Here is a 19,698-nt window from a genome sequence, read left to right on the forward strand (position 1 = left end):
GGCGCCCCCCGCCCGCGGGCCGCTGTGTCCCGCCCACTGCTCCAAGCAGGCAGTTTGCACAGAGCCAGCCCAGGACTCTGGGCTGTGTTTGCAGGGAGGAACCAGCAAGGCTCACTGGGGAAGGGCTGACAGGGGGCAGGAGCCGCAGAAATGGTTGGGGCGCAGGGAACCCCTAGGGTTCCGGGACAGCCTGTAAGTGTCTATACTGTGTCGGAGCTGTCAGCCAGCAAAGGAGAAAGGTATTGTGGCAACATTTTTTAAAATGTGCGTTTTAATTGATTTCAGAGAGGAAGGGAGAGGGAGAGAGAGAGAAACATCAATGATGAGAGAATCATTGATCCGCTGCCTCCTGCACGCCCCACACATGTGCCCTGACTGGGAATGGAGCTGTGACCTCCTGGTTCATAGGTTGGTCGATGATCAACCACTGAGCCACACCAGCAGGCCTGTGGCAACATTTCTTAATAGGAAACCCCCAAATCTGAGCAGGGGTAGATTTGTTTCCTAGCATCTGCTACCCTTATTCTAGTAGCAGCACCCCCATTTCCTTGGGGAGCCCCATGTGGTTGGGGCTGCCTTCTCTGTCTGCAGGATCAGGTGTGTGTCCCTGTGTGTCACCAGCTGCAGTGTCTGCAGTGAGGGGCCCGTGCAGGGTCCCCTGGCAGCAGCCCAGGACATCCTGCTCCGGAGCGGGATGGGACTTCTTGCTTGCATGTGAGGAGGGCCTGCGGGAAATGACGCCAGCTGCCAGCTCAGGGAAAGCAGAGGAAGAGCTTCCTGGCCACCCTGGTGAGTGCCCGGGTTGGCTGTGCCTGCAGCTCTGCTCTCCAGCCTGCCTCTGGGTTTAGGGCAGCCCCAGTCAGAGTTCTGTCACTTGTAACCGAGGGTCCCAACTGAGAACACAGGTGACATTAGGGAGTAAAGACATGATCCGCTGGCACCGTACATCAGGTCTAGGTGGGAAGTTGTTTTTGTTTGTTTTTTAAGAAAAAGGCTGAAAGTGCTGTTTGAAGACCATCCTTAAGCTTTGGGGTCCCTTTGAGCTCACTCAGGACCCACGTTAAAAATCACACACCCACAGTAACATTTACCAGCTCCTTGTTTCTGCTGCACCAAGTACTAATAAAGACTTAAAAGTGATATTGCCCGGCCAGTGTGGTTCTGTGGTTGAGTGTTGACTTATGAACCAGGAGGTTCGATTCCTGGTCACGACACTTGCACGATTTGTGGGCTTGATCCCCAGTAGGGGGTGTGCAGGAAGCAGCTGATCAATGATTCTCATTGATGTTTCTATTGCCCTCTCCCTTCCTCTCTGAAATCAATAAAAATACATATACAGAATTTTTTTTTAAGGTGATCATATTGTCTTGGCTGGCGTGACTCAGTGGTTAGAGCATCAACCTGAGAACCGAAGGGTGAAGGGTTTGATTTGGTTAAGGGCATGTACCTGGGTTGCAGGTTCCCTGTCCTGGTTGGGGCACGTGGGAGAGGCAACCAATTAATATGGCTCTCTCACATCGATGTTTCTCTCTCTCTCTCTCTCTCTTTCCTCTCTTCCCCATCTCCCACCCTTCCACTCTCTCTAAAATCAATGGAAAAAGTATCCTCCAGTGAGGATTAACCCCTCCCCCCAAAAAAAGTAGTTATATCTGTTAGCAAAAAATGTCTGGCTGAGTTTTGCTTCTAAATAAAAGTTTTATTTTTTTGGAAGATGAAAGAGACACCAGAAAGTATTACACACATTAAAAGTAATTCTGGTGATTGGTTTATTGCAGGAAGTGAGGAGTCAAAGGGGCCTAATGCATGTGGTGTTGCTCCTTAGCCACCCAAGACATTCCTGCTCTTGGGTCCCTCCCACCGCACCCGGGGGCACCTACACCTCTCCTCCTCCTCCGGGCATCCTGCTGATGGCCCCTTTCCTGTCACCTGGGTACCACTCCAGAGCAGAAGTGATGGACAGCCTACAAGTACATGTGTGTGTATAATGCATAAGTGAACATAAGCATCTTCAGAATTCGTCATTTGCAAAGGAGCATATACGTCAGGGCCGGCTGAGCTCCTCACACGGCAGCCCTATCCAATGGTGAACTTATGCCTGGAGCGCAACCCGGGAGACGTGTGCTCTTCCGTGTCACCCAGCACTTGGAGCATGTGCTTGCCTGCGTAGATGAGGAAGTGCCCGGCCACCTGGGCAGCGTGGGACAGGAACCGCAGCATGCTTCTGCCACAGAAGGGACAAGGACACGCGTCAGGCTTGGAGGTCTGAGCCAGCGAAGAACAGACGGAGTGGGAATTTTTCACAACCCCTTCCCCCCAGAGTGGGCAATGCTCACTCCACCCCCCCGCCCCTCCCCCCGCCCATCCCGCCTGGGCTAGCTAACACACAGGACCCGGGAGGTCCGAGCAGGACCTGGAACTCTGCATTTCTGGTGAGCTTCCAGGGGATGCTGATGACACTGACTGGGACTACCCTTCCACTAGCCACTGCCAAATGTTGTTCAGCGGCTAGAAAGAGCTGAGGAGGCAGACTGTGCTCCTGGGAGTACCCTCACGTCCTATCCTTCAGCCACCTGCTTATTCTGGAGGCCTTGGGTGTGTGAAGGGGAGGGGGTGAGCCGGGGGGTGAGATTTAAACTGCTGCGCGACAATGTGAATTAGCGTGAACTTCAACGGGGTACGGGCCAGGTCAGGGCCTCCGAGGGGCGGGGCCTGGGAGTGTATAGAAGCAAGCGGGGGACAGGCCGCCTGGGGACGGGTGGCGTGGACCGAGCCACGTGCAGTTTCCAGACCCCTCAGTTGACCCCGAAGTCTGTTACCTCACCAGGGCCTTGAGCCCTGTACAGCGGAAGTCGTAGGACACTGAGTACATCTCATACATGGTGGCCTTCACGTTGAGGCAGCCGATGAAATCCTTGGGACTCAGCTTGTACAAGTCGAAGGTGACTCTCGCTATTCCTGATTTCTTTGGTTGCTGGCGGGCGGTGATGTAGTTAGTGCTCTAGACAGTAAGGGAGGAAGACGGTAAGGAGCATCCCACTGTGACATGCATGTCCTGTGATTCTGGTTTTATGCTAGTTTCCACGCTGTTGGTTTAAAATCTGGTAGTGACTAAGCTGCTAGTTATTTGAGGAATGTTTTTCAGCGGAGCAAAATGCTTATGTGGCTACCAGGTCCACACCCGTCAGGAAGTATCCTTCCTGAATCCGCTGAGTTTAGTGGCTCCGGATGACTGTGATTCGGCGGTGGGGCCTTGGTGCCAGGACCCAGACATTAATGAATGGCTGTGCTGTTGGCACATGGTGTTGAGAGGCACTCACACTCGTCACTGAGGGTGACCACAGTTACTTGATTGACATGGACAGTCTCATGACTATGACACAGTCTGTTCAAAGAGAAGCAGGCAGCATTATTTCCATTTGATAAGAGGCTTCTGGGCAGAGAGTCTCAGAATCACATGGCTGCCGCAGGGGCAGTGTGAGAACTTTCCTAGGGTGCCCCCTCTTTCCCAGTAACTGCCCTGGGTGAACCCTGAGTTCCTGGGGTAAGTTGTTTGGTTACAGTATCCACGCGCAGTCTCCCCGAAACATCATAGACCCTTCAGGTTGGGAGGAGAAAGTGTTTATAAACAGCACTGCAATATAATCTCCCCCACCAAGAGCTTTGAAAAAAAACCCAAGAGAACAGAGCTGCCCTGGGGGACAAATGCCAGACCCACGGGCTACGCTTCCTGTGGGTTTGCCCCTCACATGGACCTTACAGTGTTTAGGATTCAAATGTACATAAATCAATAGAGTTACCAAGTCACGTGAACCTCTGGGGTTGGGAGTAGTTGAGACTATGACTGTTAAGTTCCTAATGATAATAATCTACTATATTTGAAGTTAAACCCAGTTCTCCTTGAAGTACTCAAACCCCTCATGCTGGAGCCACTCTGTCCTCCCACACGGAACATGCACAGGGACAGTTCCTGGTTGTTGCCCAATGTTTCAGGCCCAAGAGGCCCTGCAGCCTCTTTACTTTAGGACAGTGGTCGGCAAACTCGTTAGTCAACACAGCGGCACACCGCGGCTTGCGAGCCGTACGTGGCTCGCGAGCCGCAGTTTGCCGATCACTGCTTTAGGGGGTGCAAACTCTCCATCATTTAGGAAACATTTTAAAAAACCAAGATTGCAGAATCAAAAGGAGTTTTCATCTATAATCCTGCCACAACTCTTTTTTATTGCCTTGTGTTCCTTCCTGCGGTATGAAAGGTTTTATCTTACTTTCCCTAAATGTCTGCCTGGAGTCTTGGCCTTCAATCAAAATCAAGACGTGCTCACAAAGCTAATCCGCGTGTGACCTAACCCGGGGCCTGTGGAGCTCTGTGCTGCTGACCAAGGAAGGAGGAAATGACTGCCCCCCTGACCTCTTCCTGAGCGTGCTTTAAGCAGCTACTTCCTCACAGGCTTTAGGCATTTAGACTGAGGAAGGGAGACCCCTGGTGGCTATTTCTGGGCTGGAAGTTCTATTGGCCTCACTGGTTAAAAAAACACACTTCCAAGTGGGGTAGGATGTATAATCGGCTGGAGGTGCACATTTCCACCCTGAGAGAAGATGGATGGAAAGTGGAAGTCAAGAAAAGGCTCCAGCCCAGCCAGCATGGCTCAGTAGTTGAGCACTGACCTATGAACCAGGAGGTCACCTGTTCAATTGCCCGTCAGGGCATATGACTGGGTTGTGGGCTGGACCCCCAGTGGGGGGCATGCAGGAGGCAGCTGATCAATGATTCTCTCTTATCATTGATGTTTCTATCTCTCTCCCTCTCCCTTCCTCTCTGAAATCAATAGAATATATTAAAAAAAGAATTATGCTTTTTAAAAAAGATGAAACCATACTATATATATCAATAGAGTTACCAATTATATATATATATAATTTTTTTTTTTTTTTTTTTTTACAGAGAGGAAGGGAGAGGGATAGAGAGCCAGAAACATCGATGAGAGAGAAACATCGATCAGCTGCCTCCTGCACACTCCCCACTGGGGATGTGCCCGCAACCAAGGTACATGCCCTTGACCGGAATCGAACCTGGGACCCTTCAGTCCGCAGGCCGATGCTCTATCCATGGAGCCAAACCGGTTGCACGGAGCCAAACCGGTTAGGGCCGTACAATCTATATTGGAGGAGGAGGAGGAGGAGGAGGAGGAGGAGGAGGAGGAGGAGGAGGAGGAGGAGGGAGGGGGAGGGGGAGGAGGAGGAGAGGAGGAGGGGGAGGAGGAGAAGACTCCAACCCAAGCTCACATGTCACCCAAACCACTACTAGACCGAGACGGCTTCAGGCCTCTCTTTGAACCATCATTATTTGTATCCAATACACTCTATTACCGCCCTGTACTTTAGCTTGGCATCCCAGCAACTACCCACTCCGGGGCTTCATCGTAGAGGCTGTCCTGTGCATTGTAGAATATTTAGCCGCATCTCTAGTCTCTACCCACTAGATGCCAGTCGTAAACACCAAAAGAGTTTTCAGACATTTCCTAATGTCCCCTGAGGGGCAACATACTCCCCAGTTGAGAACCCCTGATTGATGAGTATCTATAGGTTCTATTGATAGAAGAAATAAAACTGTTTGGGTCTTCATTAATTTTTAAGAGTGGAAGGAAAGATAAGAAAGTTTGAAGACCACTTGCTTAATGTAGTATTCTGCCATGTTTCCACTCAACATAGTTGATGCGATTTATCCACATAGATGTCTGTAGCTGTACTTCGTGCATTTTCACAGCAGAAGGGTATTCCATCTGATGATTATACAACAATGTGTATATTTTTATTTATTTTTAAAAATATTTTTTTATTGATTTCAGAGATAAAGGGAGAGGGAGAGAGATAGAAACATCAATGATGAGAGAGAATCATTGAATGGTTGCCTCCTGCACGCTCCACCCACTGGGGATCGAGCTCACAACCCAGGCGTGTGCCTTGACCAGGAATCGAACTGTGACCTCCTGCATCATAGATTGATGTTAACCACTGAGCCATGCTGGCTGGGCCAACAGGGTGTTTATTTATGTGTATTTACATGGAAGCACATGGCTGGGTATCCTGTGCTGGGTATATGTCTAGGAATGGACTTACTCAGTTCAACTCCACGGGATAAAGGCAGGTTGTTTTAAATAGTAGTTGGTGGGAGCAAAAGAGAGTTCATTGTCCCATATCTTAAAAACGGGAAAGGTTTAAAAGCCTAACAATACCAAATCTAATAGGGTGTAAAAAAGTACCTTATTGTGGTCTTAACTTAGGTTTTCCTAGTCACCAGTGAGGTTGCATATTGCCCCTGTGTTTCGTTGTCCATTTATTGTGCAGATGCCTGTCCCTGTTTTTGCCCATTTTCCCATTGGATTGTCTATTGTTTCCATGATTGATTTGTGTGAGTCCTTTATATTTGTGGAACACTAATCCTTCTCCCCACTTGTGGCTTGTTGTTTTACTTCCTTGATAGTACCTTTTGATAAAAAGAATTCTGGACGGAGTTGAATTTATCATTTTAAAAAAAATCGTTTGTCTATTGTGTTTTCTTTTTTAAAAAATATCACACCGAGAGTGCCAAACAGGCATATATTAGGTCTCCTCAGTCACATCTCCAGCTGCTTTCCAGTTTTCCTCTCTCTGTGTTACATCATGGGCACCTTCTTTAGATATATCTTCCAGGTCTTTTATCATCATCTACATCCTGTCTGAGTTTTCATTTACTTGAATTGCTATCTTTTTTGTTTCTAGAAATTGTATTGATTCTTCCAAATCTATCTAGTTTTTAAAAATTGCTTCTCGTTCCCTATTACTTTAGATTACTTTTTATATCTTTTTGAACATTTTAAGTATAGCTATTTTACACTGTCTCTGATGATCCCACATCTGAGGTTTTGCAGGCCTGACTTTGTTATTTCTGCTTCCTCTCATATTTAGTGCCTGGAGTACTTATGTTTTATTGTAAATTCACGTTTGTTGGAACTTTAGGAACAAAGATTCCCTGTGGCCTAGGTCCATGTCCATTCTGAGCCTATTTGCTCCTGCTGGTTACATGGGACACAGCAACCCTGGATCACTAGGACGGCTGGGAGAGGCTGATTGAATGAAGAGAATTTAATGAGTAAGCTCCTCCCTCTGATGCTTCCTCCCTGGGTCTCTGTAAACTAAACTTCGGGCTTGGGTGATTTTAGAATCAATAGTCCCTATAAGCAGTAAGGACAGCTGTCGGCCAGACTCTCAGGAGAAACCGTTCCATTCTCTGCTTTATGTGGGTGTCTCTAACCCGACTCCCTTTCTGTTACCCTCCAAGACTTGTTTCCTGTCCTCTCAGCAGCCATCAAACTGAAGCTCTGAGTCACTGAGGTCAGCGGAGGCCCACAGGTGAGACCCCCGGAGGGGAGAGCCAGCTTCAGTGTTTGCTTTCCTTTCTGGATTCTGGCTCCCATAAAAAATGTGGCCTTGGAGGACGTCCCTTTCCTGAAGGACATTTAGGCATATAAAAAGATGTTTTCATATTTGCTGTACATTTCTAGTGGGAGGCTTTTCCAAGATATGTAATCTATAGTTTTCCCAGAAATAGAAAACTTTATTCTATATCTTAACTTTTCTAAATCACTGTAGTCACACACACACACACATACACACACACACACACACACACACACACACACACACACACACACCCTAATTTCATTAGCTTGCTGGCCTCCTAAGGAGAGAGACAGTGAATGGTCACTGGGTCATATCCACAGGCTTTAATAGGATCGTGAGCTACTTGCTGCCCAAAGCTTGTCCCTCAGTATTATTTGCTTTAAGTCAAACAGCCCACGTTCACAGAGATGCTACATTTCCTAGAAATATTTATAAGAATCCCTTCGAGGGCAGTAGATCCAGTTATTCGGGGATAGAAAGGATCTATTTTAAAAGTGGGCAAATCAACGCCAGAGTAAGGAATTCACTTTCGTAGGTAAGAAGTCTACCCAGTAGCTGGATAAGAGTGTGCTTACTTACCGGTGTCCACTTCTGGCCTTTTTCCAAGATCATGAAGTGTGTGTTATCTCCTAAGGTCTGAAAAAACTCCTCCGTGTCCACCACGGTGCCGTCCTCCTCCAGCACCAGAGTGACCAGCCCGCTGGTGATGAGCAGGGCGTCCAGGGTCTGCGTGGGCAACACATCAGAGACACAGAATGAGCGGGGGATTCCGTTTTGACCACTCACAGCCCTGGCTTACATGATAGTTTCAGCAGAGCTGGCTGGTTTTGATAAAATGTTAATGGTCAAGATAGACCTTAATGGGGGGTCTATGATTCAGTCCTGGCTTGGAAAAAGAGAAGTTCAGATTTTTCAGGGAACTATCCTCTTCAGAGATTTCAATGACATGAGATACATGATTACATTTCATAATATTTATAGTTTCTAAAGTTGCCTACTTATTTTGACAAATAAAAAGAATAACCTTGCGCCTGTGGTATTTAAGGAGCGTGGGTCTTGTGTGGCATAGCTGAATGTCTCTCTTAGTCAGAGCCTGCACGTTGCATGCTTTTCTCCTTTGCATGGGCGCCTGCGTCTAGATTAAGCCTCCATGAGAATCTTCCTTATTAGGTGATCTAGGTCACTTAGATTAAGGACTATTCTTCCCTGGCTTTTATAACAAAAAACAGATTTCCAAGGTCTGCTGCCTCCCTATATTTTCTCTTGTCAAGTCAATAAAGCTACATTATCCACTGATGGCTGTTTCTAAGGTTTTTGTCTCTGCGCCTAAATCTCTTATGGTACAAAGATGCAATAATGTTTCCTTTCACCTTTTCCCTTAGAAATGCACCCTCCCCATTCTCCCACCCCCGCTTAGGCTTTTCAAGGACACGACATGGACATCTCTGTCTCTGCACTGGCTTACTACCCAAGAGCCTGGGCCTTCTGAGCACTGGTGGGGTGACACAGCGCTGGTGGTACCTTGCTGAGCAGATCCTTCAGATTGCTTGCCATCACTCCCCGCCGGCTGCTTCGGTTGTGGTTGGAGACTCGGAAGGGGCGAGGGGACTGCATGAGGGGAGTGAGAAGGACTTTCTTAGTTTGTGAACCCATGAAAGTCAGGGGCCTGGAAATGGAGAAGAAAATTAAAAAAATATATTTGACATTACTTTTTCAGAGAGTCTCTAAAGAGACACACACACACAGAGTCATTTATTTATCTATGTTTTATTTTCCCAACTAGATTGGCATTTCTTTATGGACAAAGCCTTCTTTGTTGCATCTCCCATAATACCTAGCTTAGTGTGAGGCATAGAACTTGTACGTAGTATGTTGTCTAAACTGAAGTTCTATAAATGAACATAAGTGTAAGTTCAATGACGCACCAAGTAATTTGCTCTGTGAAAAACTGGTTGTATCGTAAGGAACCAGTTTTCCAACGTTGTCAGTTAAGTTCCTGCTACCAGCAGTTTCAGGAGGGGCCTCTGAGAGTGGGTGTCTGTGCTTCCTCCCGATGCCTCATGGACAACCTGGCATTCTGGGAACAGCCTGGATTATCAGCAAGTATCGGGCGTGAAATATATTCAGCCAGCATCACATTAGTGCCTCATCAGTGCTCGTGTCTGAGCACCTGCTAAGTATTACCCACTTCTCAGATGAGAACACCGAGGCTCAGAGTGGCTTCTCAGGGACACCCAGTTACAAAGGAAAAGGTGGGACGTCATCTCTCTGAACTTCAAACCTCAAGCACTAAGCATCAGTCGGAAGCATGAGAGGAAGAGCTGCTTCATGGCTGGAAGGAGGCAGGTTCCCAGGTCACACCCCCAGCCCCTTTCCCTTTAGGCCACCAGAGCCTCTGCATCCTCTGTTTCCAGGGAGGCGACTGCGAGGGATGGTGCCAGGTCAGGGTCTCCGGTGGGGGCTCCCCACCAGAAGGACAAGAGACCCTGAGTAAGTCAGAGCCGGAACCCAGGCAGCAGTGGCACTGGCATCAGCCTCTGAACCTTTGCCCTGATTCTCAGGAGTTAAACCAGGTCCCTGGGTTACGCAACACGATGAACAACATGCCCACATTCTGCTGAGCTGATGCTACAGAGGATTCGCTCACAGTCTCATCCCTGCTGACCCGGTGGGCAGGGCGGCGAGGATGATCCATATTATGCTTTACATTTAGAACCTGGCTTTGTTCTCAACCTGAAACTCAAACTCACTGGCTAAGTCCTATGAGAAGGAGAGAGAGAAAGATACAAGTTCCACTCTGTGCCAAATACTATATACCTTAGCCCAGTGGTCGGCAAACTCATTAGTCAACAGAGCCAAATAGCAACAGTACAACGATGGAAATTTCTTTCGAGAGCCAAATTTTTTTAACGTAAATTTCTTCTAATGCCACTTCTCCAAAATAGACTCGCCCAGGCCGTGGTATTTTGTGGAAGAGCCACACTCAAGGGGCCAAAGAGCCACATGTGGCTCGCGAGTCGCGGTTTGCCAACCACTGCCTTAGCACATTGCCTAACAACTCTACAGGACAAGCATTACAGGTGAGGAAAACAGAGGCTCAGGACATTAAGGCATTAATAAGATCAGCCCGGCTGGCGTGGCTCAGTGGTTGAGCGTTGACCTATGAACGCTCTACCAGGAGGTCATGGTTCAATTCCTGGTCAGGGCACATGCCCGGGTTGCAGGCTTGACCTCCATGGGGGGGGGGTAGGCAGGAGGCAGCCGATCAATGATTCCTCTCATCATTGATGTTTCTCTCTCTCTCTCTCTCTCCCTCTTTCCTTTCTGAAATCAATAAAAATATATTTTAAAGAAAGAAATTAGTAAGATCAGAATTGGCAAGTGCTAGCACAGGGCTTCAAATCCAGCTGTGCTTTCGCAGCATGGTGTCTGCCCTGCCAGGTACAAACCCTCGTACAGCAGAGGGGAACCCTGGACCCTCACCCGCAAGCTTCTTCTCACCCAAAGTGGCAAGTCATTGCCATTGCCCACGAGGCCTTCTAGAATCTATGCCAACTGAGATCAGAGTCTGTTTGTACATTTTTTATTTCCCCACAGCACCTCGCCCCCTGCTGGCACATGACCTAGTCACTGAGTAAAAGATAGGCTGGGACAAAATCAGAGAAATGGGAGAGCAAAGTTCATGTCTTGGAATGGTAGGTCCAGGCCCTGGTGGCCAATGGCATGTCTTGTGGGCACGAACAACGTTGACCTGGTTGTTGTGGCCCCATATCTCCCCATAGGACACAAACGCTCACACCTTAGTAAGCACCGATGCACCAGGGACCTAGCACAGCTGATTATACAAAGTGCTGATTATCCTTTGACTTCTGACAAGGCAAGAACTGGCAGTCACTTCTGGTCCTCCCTCTTCACACTGCCCTCAAGATAGTCATCCTTGATTTTTTAAAACAACATACAGGCTATTGTTCTTCTTACCTGTTACACAAGAACTGGGTCATTGTTGGAGAAAAGGCTTGGAGAGCACATATAAAAAATGTTTGAAGACATGAAAATGAAATCCCTCCCTTCTTTTCAAGGAACTGGATGAGTGATTTGATGTGCCAACTTATATAAAAATCAAGACTGTCTTATACAACGTGAAAAGGGGTTAAATGAAATTTTACACACATTCAACCTATTTAACAAATACTACACGAGTGCTTATCTGCTGCAGCTAAATGAACAGCAGGGCGAACCAGCTACCACATGAGCAAAGACATTCAGGGTGGGGCAAAGGTAGGTTTACAGTTGTGAGCACGGGAAACAGAGTGTATTCTTGCATTATTATTTATTGTTGTATTATTTTCCATACAAACAATTACAACCCCACTTTTGCCCCACCCTGTATATTAATCTAACTCATTTTTTGTTCTCTTTCAGTAGAATAATTTACGTCACCGGCCATTAACACCAGGCCGAAAATATGTTGCCACCTCCCCCTCAATTTCTTAATATGTCAATGTTGAAACGGGAGCGCTAGAAGCCTGAGAATTCTGCTTTTAGGTACAGCACACCTCCGTCACCTCGAACTCCTGGGAAAGCGCAGGCAATCGTAGGAAGCAGGAAGGGAAACAGCGTACTAAAAGGAAAAACACACACAAGGAAATATGCTTTCCTGTTCAAGGAAATAGATCATTTCGGAGAAATCAAGTCAGTAAGAGAAGCCAGACTTCATAGAATTAATCTTGAAAACTGTGAAGGGACATATCTTTCCGAAGTGAGGAAAACAGAGAGTCTTTGGGTTTTTCCTCAAGGGAACTGAGGCGTCCTGAACATACACAAGTGTGTGAAATAGAGCAACAAACACACGGACAGTGGATGTGAACTCTACTCCAGTAAAACAAAGCTAAACCCCACAGGCCCCAGGAAAGAGTCTTTGTATGGCACCCCGTGGACTGCTGTTCATTTTGGAAGTGCCGGAGGAGAAGGCAGGCCCAGGAACAAGGTTTCTCACAGCCAGAGAGAAACACTTTGGTATTAGCAGTGATGAGGGTAAGACACTGCCCAGGAACTATTCAGAGTGAAACAGTGACTAAGGGAACCCCACACTTGGCTGCTAGGTGGAAAAAGGGGAATCTATATGAAGTAGTAAAGCACAGACAGGGGTAGGATATAAGTCAACTGAGTACTACCCCCAAAGCCAATGTTAAGAAGGGAGGTATTGATGGCGAATATAGGAACGCAGAGAAATGAGGCAGCTTGGGAAGCCTTCATCAGCCCTGGCGAGGTCTCCGTGAGCTGTAGAAATGTACTTGCAGGAAACTCGGTTCCTTGCTTCTATCCCCGACCACTGTGGTAGAAATTTGTACTGCAATGGCAGCTAGACAGAGAGCTCCTTGTTCAAGAAAAGGAAAGATGTCCAAACAGCTACAAAATGAGCCATTTTGCACAAACCATGATACATCAGCTTTAGAAGAACGTCAGAGGTGGCATGAATGTTATCACGGGCAGAACACAAAGACAGGGCTGGCTTTCTCTGGACAGCTCACACCTGCGGGCATCCTTGAAGTCCAGAGTGTGCTAGGAGACTCATTCTGGTGGCGGCCCTTAGTGATTGCACAGGGTTCAGGAGCTAACGACTGGCTTAAGATCTGATCCCTGCCTACACATAGCTGATCTTCGAAGAAGATGTGATGAGGTTACTTCCTGGGCAAAACTCAGCTATTTACTAACAAAAGGCAGAGTCAGGACATCTTCTAACAGCTAGTTGGAATGAAGGCGCATCGAGGGGAGACAGAGGTCCTGCGAGACCGTAATTACAAATGTGGCAGCCACCTGGCTCACGTGGCTCTGTAGCCTGGACGTGGTGTTTCAGAAGGGCCAGGAAGAAAAGTGTGTTCCGTTCAACAAGCAGAACAGATGGTTTTCTTCCTGTTTAGTTTGGAAGCAGGTAGATTACAAAGAATTATAGTAGCTCAAGTTGGAAGCAGGTTGATTCCCAAGAACTGTGGCAACAAGGAGCCAGTCCCAGCGAGAGCTTGCCAAGCTCAGCAGGAACATGTTTCAGGAGATAAGACATTTCCTGACGCTTTGATTTGCCAATATTTCATAAGCCAGTGGCCTCCACCGCACACCTGACTCAGTGGAAACCTCACACAGATACATTTTGGATCTGGGGACCCTGTTGCAGGGGTCAGGGGCAAGGGCAGGGCCAGCCTCAGCTCTGCAGGTGTGGCCTCCTCCTCCTGCCCCAGGCAATGTCAGCGCCAGCGAGGAGGAGTCCGTGCCCTCTCACCCTTCCCTAACACAGCCCTCCAGCTCCTCAGCGCTCCCAGGAACTTGGAGAGTGGGTGTTTGGATGTTCCTGGGAGAAAAGTTTGGAGGATTCACTCCAAACTGTTCCCAGTTATTACGTCTGGGAGTGGGAGTGTGGGGTGGGTGGCACTGGAGAGAGAAGAAAGACAGGAGAGAAACAAAGGGCTTTCCCTTTATGCTTAAACCATGTTGGGGAAGATGCACGAGTCAAGTCTATTTCTCACCTTCCCGGGATCCCACCACTTAACTTCCTTTTTTGTTGTTTGTTTGTTAGTTTGTTTTAAAAGAGAAAGCCAGCACAGTGCAGACTGATCGCCCCGTACATCTGGGCAGCTGTCTTTCTAACCTTCAGTATTACACACAGCTGCGTGAGGACCCAAGTTCAGAGCCTATGGGTCAGACTAGTTTGTAAAGCGATTCTCCCTTCCCTTTCACTCAGCCTGCCCTTAGCCCTCGGTACAAATGGGATCCATTATCTCTGAAAACTTGCATGTTAGCGTCCGCAAGCGTTTCTCCATCCTCTTTGAAGCACTTTAAAGATCTTCCGAGAAACATGATCTCTCCTTTAAATTTATGAAGTTACTGCCATGCAGAATCTTTAGGATTTATCAGCAAGGATTGGTTTGGATGTCCGGATGTGAAATGAACCCAAGACAGGGAAAGGAGTGGAGCCGGGCCAAGAGGCTGCGGGGCGAGCGTTCCGGCGCACCCCGCTCCCGGGGCCAACCAGGCCCCCCGCCCCCCATTGGAGCCACAGCCCGCGCTCGCTCCAGCGTAGCCTGGGCCGCCCGGAGGCCGCCGAGCGCCCCCGCCAGCGCTTCTCCCCACGCCCCAGCTCCCGTCGCGAACCGCAGGACCCCGAGAAGCTCTGCCCCATGCACCATGGAAGAGTTGCCCTGGGTCCCCGGGACGGCGCCCTCACCGGTGTCCGCCGCTAAGGCAAGAGATGCGGCCACCCGCGCACTGACCACTGTCACCTGTTCCGCGGACGCCCGCGCACTCGGGAGGCCACACCTGACACTTGCAGCTGGAGGCGGGAGGACGCGCGCCTGCCCAGCTGGCCGCGGCGTGGGCGCCAGGGGAGTGGGGGAATGCGCGGGAGCCGGGGCCTCGGGGAGCGTGGGGATGAGGGCGCATGGGGTGTAGGGGGGAGGGGTCGCGGAGGGGAGGGGATGAGGGCTCACGGGGTGCCGGGCAAAGGAGCCTGCGGTGCACACCGGGATGCGGGGCGCCCCGGACGCGGGGCTTCCGGCGTGGTGCTCAGCCTGCGAATGCGGAACTCGCCTGATGAGGGCTCCCGCGTAGTCCCGGGCCATCTCCATCGCTCGGCGCCGTAGCGGGCAGCGGCCTCTACCCGCGCGCGCCGCCTCTTAAAGCGCCGCCGCCCGCCCCGCCCCGCCCGCCCCGCCTCGGTCTGACCACGAGGGCGAGGGCCTTGGCAATGGCCTCGCCTCTGCCGAAGGTCATAGCTTAGCGACCTGGGAGCGCGCCGGGGCCCAGACTCACGGGCCCCTCCAGGGAGCGGCTCTCCGAGGCCGCCGCAGGGGACGGCGCCCACGACCCTGGACCCGCGATGCTCCACGGACCACTTGATGGTCGCGCGTCAGCCTGTTTGTCCTGCGCTTTCTGGAGGTTGGGGCAGTTGAGGACATCCTCAGCCCCGACAGAATGGCCTGGGCTGTGGGAAGGCGGGGGTGCTGTTTGAACCCGGCCACAGGTGGGGAAAGTGAGGCGCAGGACGTGCGCAATGGAGACCCCCAGGCCGCGCCCACCCAGCGCTGGGGCTGGGCCCCGACGCGCGATTCTAAGTTCCTTGCAGAGGTGAGGACCTTGCTGCTGACACTCGGACACGCCGGAGGCGCCTTGGCTTCCTTCCGGTTAGGTCGCCTCCGCTGCATCTGGACATTCCGGGGCAGTACGAAAGGCATTCAGAATGAAGGAGTAAGGGAACCGTTTGGGCTTCATTGACAATCTTTTAGCTGAAGGCAAGGGACTTGCTCAGAATAAGGAAGGAACGAGGGAACCGAGCCAGGGCTGAGGGGGGTGGTGGGTGGTGGTGGTGGTTATCCATCTCCCTCTTGCACAGATGTCCCTTTGGGAAGGTACAGTTCCGCCTGTTTCAGACCTCTGAAGAAGGCGGGTAGGGGTGGAGCCAATAGAACCCTTAATTACAAAAGCGAAGCAGAAGTCTCTTGAGCAGGTTAAGGATTGGAACAGACCCTTAATTCCAGCCCTTTAAAGGATGCAGACTTCCCGCACATAAGCAAGTGATTGGCTCCACGGGTCCTAGCAACTGCCTGCCTGTGGTGAGCCGTGTTCCCTAAGCTCACTTCTCCCCACTCAGCTCGGTTTTAGCACATTGACTTGATCACTAAACCGGGCCCACTTCTGCTTTTCCTCCTCCTTCACTGAACTCACAGAAACAAGCACACACTTCTTCCCCTTCAGGGTCACCGTGCCAACAAGCCACATCTGACTTGCAGGGAAGTTGAAGCCAAAAGCAATTTCCTCCCAGAATCCTGGACCCCAAGGGGCCTGCTGGGACCTGCCCAGCTCCAGGGCTCTTGGGGGGCATTTCCTGCCCAGAGGCACTAGGGCTGGACGGGGTGTCAGCTGCCCCCCACTGATATCCTGCTGTGGCCTGAGGGTTTGTGTTCCCCACTCCCGTTCCAATCCCAAGGCCCAATGTAATAGTGGTAGAAGGTGGGGCCTTCGGGAGGTGCTTAAGTCTGGAGGGTGGAGCCCTCAGGAATGGGAATAGCGCCTTATAAAAGCGGCTGCAGAGAGGTCCTGGGCACTTCAGCCACGTGAGGACACAGTGAGGAGACAGCCAACTGTGACCCAGAGAAGTGTCCTCACCAGCCCCGCCTGTGCTGGCACCTGAGCTTGGACTGTCAGCCTCCAGAACTATGAGCCATACATTTCTGTTGTTTACAGGCCACCCAGTCTATAGTATTCTGTTAGAGCAGGCGGATCAGACTAAGCGCCCCCTCCCCAATTTGATAGATGAGAAAATGGATCCAGTCAATTCAAGTCAATGCACCTTTTAAAAAACTTCTTGTTGTGAATATTTTCAAATATAAAGACATTACATGAGCACCCTTACACCCAGTGCCTGGATCCAACCACTGTTAACATTCCGACATGTTTGCTTATTTTTTATGAATATTTTTATTTGAACCCCTTCACATAAAGTCCTTTAACTTGCATCTCCGGAGAAATATATACTATACACTGTAGTGACATTATCACTCCTAACAAAATAAAAATGATCTAGTAGCACCCAATAGTCTGTAGTGAAGCTCCCCAACCATTCTGATTTATTGACACCTTATGTATAAAGCAGCATACCCATGCCTGAGATGCAGTGTATTAGACCTGGAGCAGTGAAGGTCAAGATCACAGACGATTCTCACACACCAATAACCAATCAGGGCAATGGGTGTTATTCGTTCACTTATTCCTAGGGAGAGGAATTCCTCGGCTATTCGAAGGCTTGTTAATGGCTGAATATGAATGAGGACCTATGTTAGCAGTAACATATGAATGCAAATTGCAAAGGGAACAGCAAGTAATTGATTTTGCTAAAAGGTGTCCGGGAAGGGCCAGGGATGAGTGAGGTGAATGATGTGTGGGGGTGGTTGTGACTACTCTGCACTGCTTTTAGGAAGACCAAAGGCAAAGACAGTAATGGCATGTCTGGAAGGGCTGGGTGGGTGTAGGGGTTCTGGAGGAGAATGGTGGGAACCAGTGAGGCAGCCAAGTTGGAGCAAACCTGTATAGGCCTGAACACACAGTGGGAGTTGCTCTCAGTGGGGAATGAGCCAGGAAGGCAGGGTGGCCTGTGGAGACATAGATTTGAGAAGGACATCTGGGGAAGCCTGTAGGTGATCCAAGTAAAAGAGTCAAGATTCAGACTGGGGCACTGACAGTGGCATAGAGAGGAGCAAGGAGCAGGAGGAGATTTTGTAGGATGTGGTGATGAGTAAGCAGGGACGCAGCTGGAGACAACTCCAATATCTCCAGTTTGGGTAACTGAAGAGGTGGCATGCCTTAATTAAGATGATAGATATAGATGGGAAAACAAGTTTGTAGTTGGGATTGAGATTATGTTGAAAGCTATAGGCCTGTGGACCACACTCAGCAAAGATGCGGAGAAGGACGCATGGGGCTGTGGGCCACACTGGACAGAGATGTGGAGCAGGACCCAGGGGCCTGTGGGCCACACTCAGATGTGTGGGCTGGTGCTTGGGGAGAGGCCATAGCTGACGTCAAGGCCAGACAGCTACCTGCCTGCTCCTAAGGGGGGATCTGTATCACATGAGTGGCTGGTTCACTCCAGGAAGGTGTCTGGAGGGGAGAGAGGACAGGGCATCTTGTGCTCCAACAAACGGCCACAAAGAAAAGGGGTTAAGAGGCAGCGCATGCCCAGCTGTGCTGGGAGGGTGCCTTTCCAGCCCATGTCTATCGTCTGGCTCTCACACAAACTCCTTTCTCATTCAACATCACTTAGTATACTAGTACCTTTATTCAGCAACTACTGTGTTCGTGTGCAACCAAGATTAGAGATCTTGAGTCCGGATTTTGGGCTTCATTCAGCCATCGATTGCTGACAGGGTGCCTGCGGGAGGACTTCCAGCATGCTGACCTTCCGGCTCCCTGCAGCTGTCTGTGGGTGGATGCTGCAGTTGGCTTGGCCCCTTCTCCAAGGCAGGGCTTCCTCCGTCCTCTCAGAGTCCTGGCAGGTGATTGGCAGAGTGCATACTCTGGAGCACAGAGACCTGGGTTCCTAGCCCGGCTTTACCTCATTCCAGCAGGGTGACCTCACGCAGCCTCGGATTTCATCTATAAAAAGGCACAGGGTTCTCTGTCTCATTGCATGGGGGGGAATCAAATCCTGTGAGGGGCAGGCTGGCTCACCCAGGGCCCAGCCCAGAGTGCAGATGGCTGCCATGCAGGTGATGGACAGCTGGCCTCCAGCTCCTAGCCAGGAGGGGAGTACCTGATACGGAAACTGCTTCTCATGTATGGGGCTACGTTACAGAGAACATACCTGCCTCAGCTCAGACACTTTCCCGACCTTCTAAACCTATTTCTGTATTTTATGAACAAAATAGATTAAACAATGAACACTGAGTCTGAACCCTGGCCTTGCTACTTTCAGATCCTTTGACTGTGGGCAAGTTTTCTTTTCATTTCTTCTTTTTTATAATGAGCTTCAATTTCTTTATTTCTTTAAAAAAATCTTTATTGTTGAAAGTTTTACATAGGTCTTCCTTTTCCCCCATTATCCTCTTCCAGCCACTCCCACCCCCCCAATTTCTTTATTTCTTTTTTTTTAAATATATATTTTATTGATTTTTTACAGAGAGGAAGGGAGAGGGATAGAGAGTTAGAAACATCGATGAGAGAGAAACATCGACCAGCTGCCTCCTGCACACTCCCCACTGGGGATGTGCCCGCAACCAAGGCACATGCTCCTGACTGGAATCAAACCTGGGACCCTTCAGTCTGCAGGCTGACGCTCTATCCACTGAGCCAAATCTGTTAGGCTCTTTATTTCTAATAATCCCCGAGGATCAGTATTCCGTAGCAACTCTCAGTGGGGTGCAATGAGGGTTAAATGAGATAGTGCTTTTGAAATACACTGCAAGCTGTCAACGCTAACAAGTGTTAGGTCTTGTTATAACACTGATGAGGGAATAGAGCCCTGGAAAGGTACTGACTCAGCTATTGTTGACCTCATACCGAGGGTATCTTCCACAGAATCATCAACAAGGCAAAGAATTTCTTTCCGTTTGCGCCACAATTTCCCACAGCCAAAGTTCTCGGGGTCCTTCTACTTCCGTATTGCTTTCCAGCAAAGTTTACTGTTAAAATAAGTCTACATATTTATTCATACTAAGGTGTAAATGATTGCTATCACAGCAACCGTTTACTGAGCACGATGCTAATTATTCCCCT

The 19,698-nt window shown here is 49.5% G+C and overlaps 1 protein-coding gene across 4 annotated transcripts; it reads right to left on the reverse strand.

Moving 5' to 3' along the window:
- Window positions 1–1,351: 1,351 nt before the first annotated feature.
- CIDEA (cell death inducing DFFA like effector a) lies at window positions 1,352–15,384 on the reverse strand. Of its 4 annotated transcripts, none has more exons than XM_080686775.1 (5): window positions 15,019–15,384; window positions 8,959–9,103; window positions 8,017–8,163; window positions 2,817–2,998; window positions 1,352–2,221 (listed from the first exon to the last, which is right to left on the reverse strand). In XM_080686775.1, the coding sequence occupies exons 1-5, from the start codon at window positions 15,054–15,056 to the stop codon at window positions 2,074–2,076; spliced, it is 660 nt and encodes a 219-aa protein (XP_080542901.1). In that variant the 5' UTR covers window positions 15,057–15,384; the 3' UTR covers window positions 1,352–2,073. The 4 variants fall into 4 exon arrangements, with proteins under 4 accessions (XP_080542901.1, XP_080542902.1, XP_080542903.1 ...); XM_080686776.1 differs by having other exon boundaries at window positions 1,680–2,221; window positions 14,952–15,105; XM_080686777.1 differs by having other exon boundaries at window positions 1,680–2,221; window positions 14,919–15,073.
- Window positions 15,385–19,698: the final 4,314 nt, after the last annotated feature.

The sequence above is a fragment of the Plecotus auritus genome (genome assembly GCF_963455305.1).
Source record: "Plecotus auritus genome assembly, chromosome: 8".
Taxonomy (NCBI): Eukaryota; Metazoa; Chordata; class Mammalia; order Chiroptera; family Vespertilionidae; genus Plecotus; species Plecotus auritus.

Bases quoted from the DNA above. Each gene is read 5' to 3' on its own strand.
- CIDEA (XM_080686774.1), bottom strand. From the start codon at position 14,871: ATGCGCCCTCATCCCCACGCTCCCCGAGGCCCCGGCTCCCGCGCATTC. The intron at 9,104-14,656 runs GTGAGGGCGCCG...CTCCATTTCCAG, and splicing joins TGCCTTAGCGGCGGACACCG to GCCCCTGACTTTCATGGGTT. The intron at 2,222-2,816 runs GTAACAGACTTC...CTTCTGTGGCAG, and splicing joins GGGCTCAAGGCCCTGGTGAG to AAGCATGCTGCGGTTCCTGT.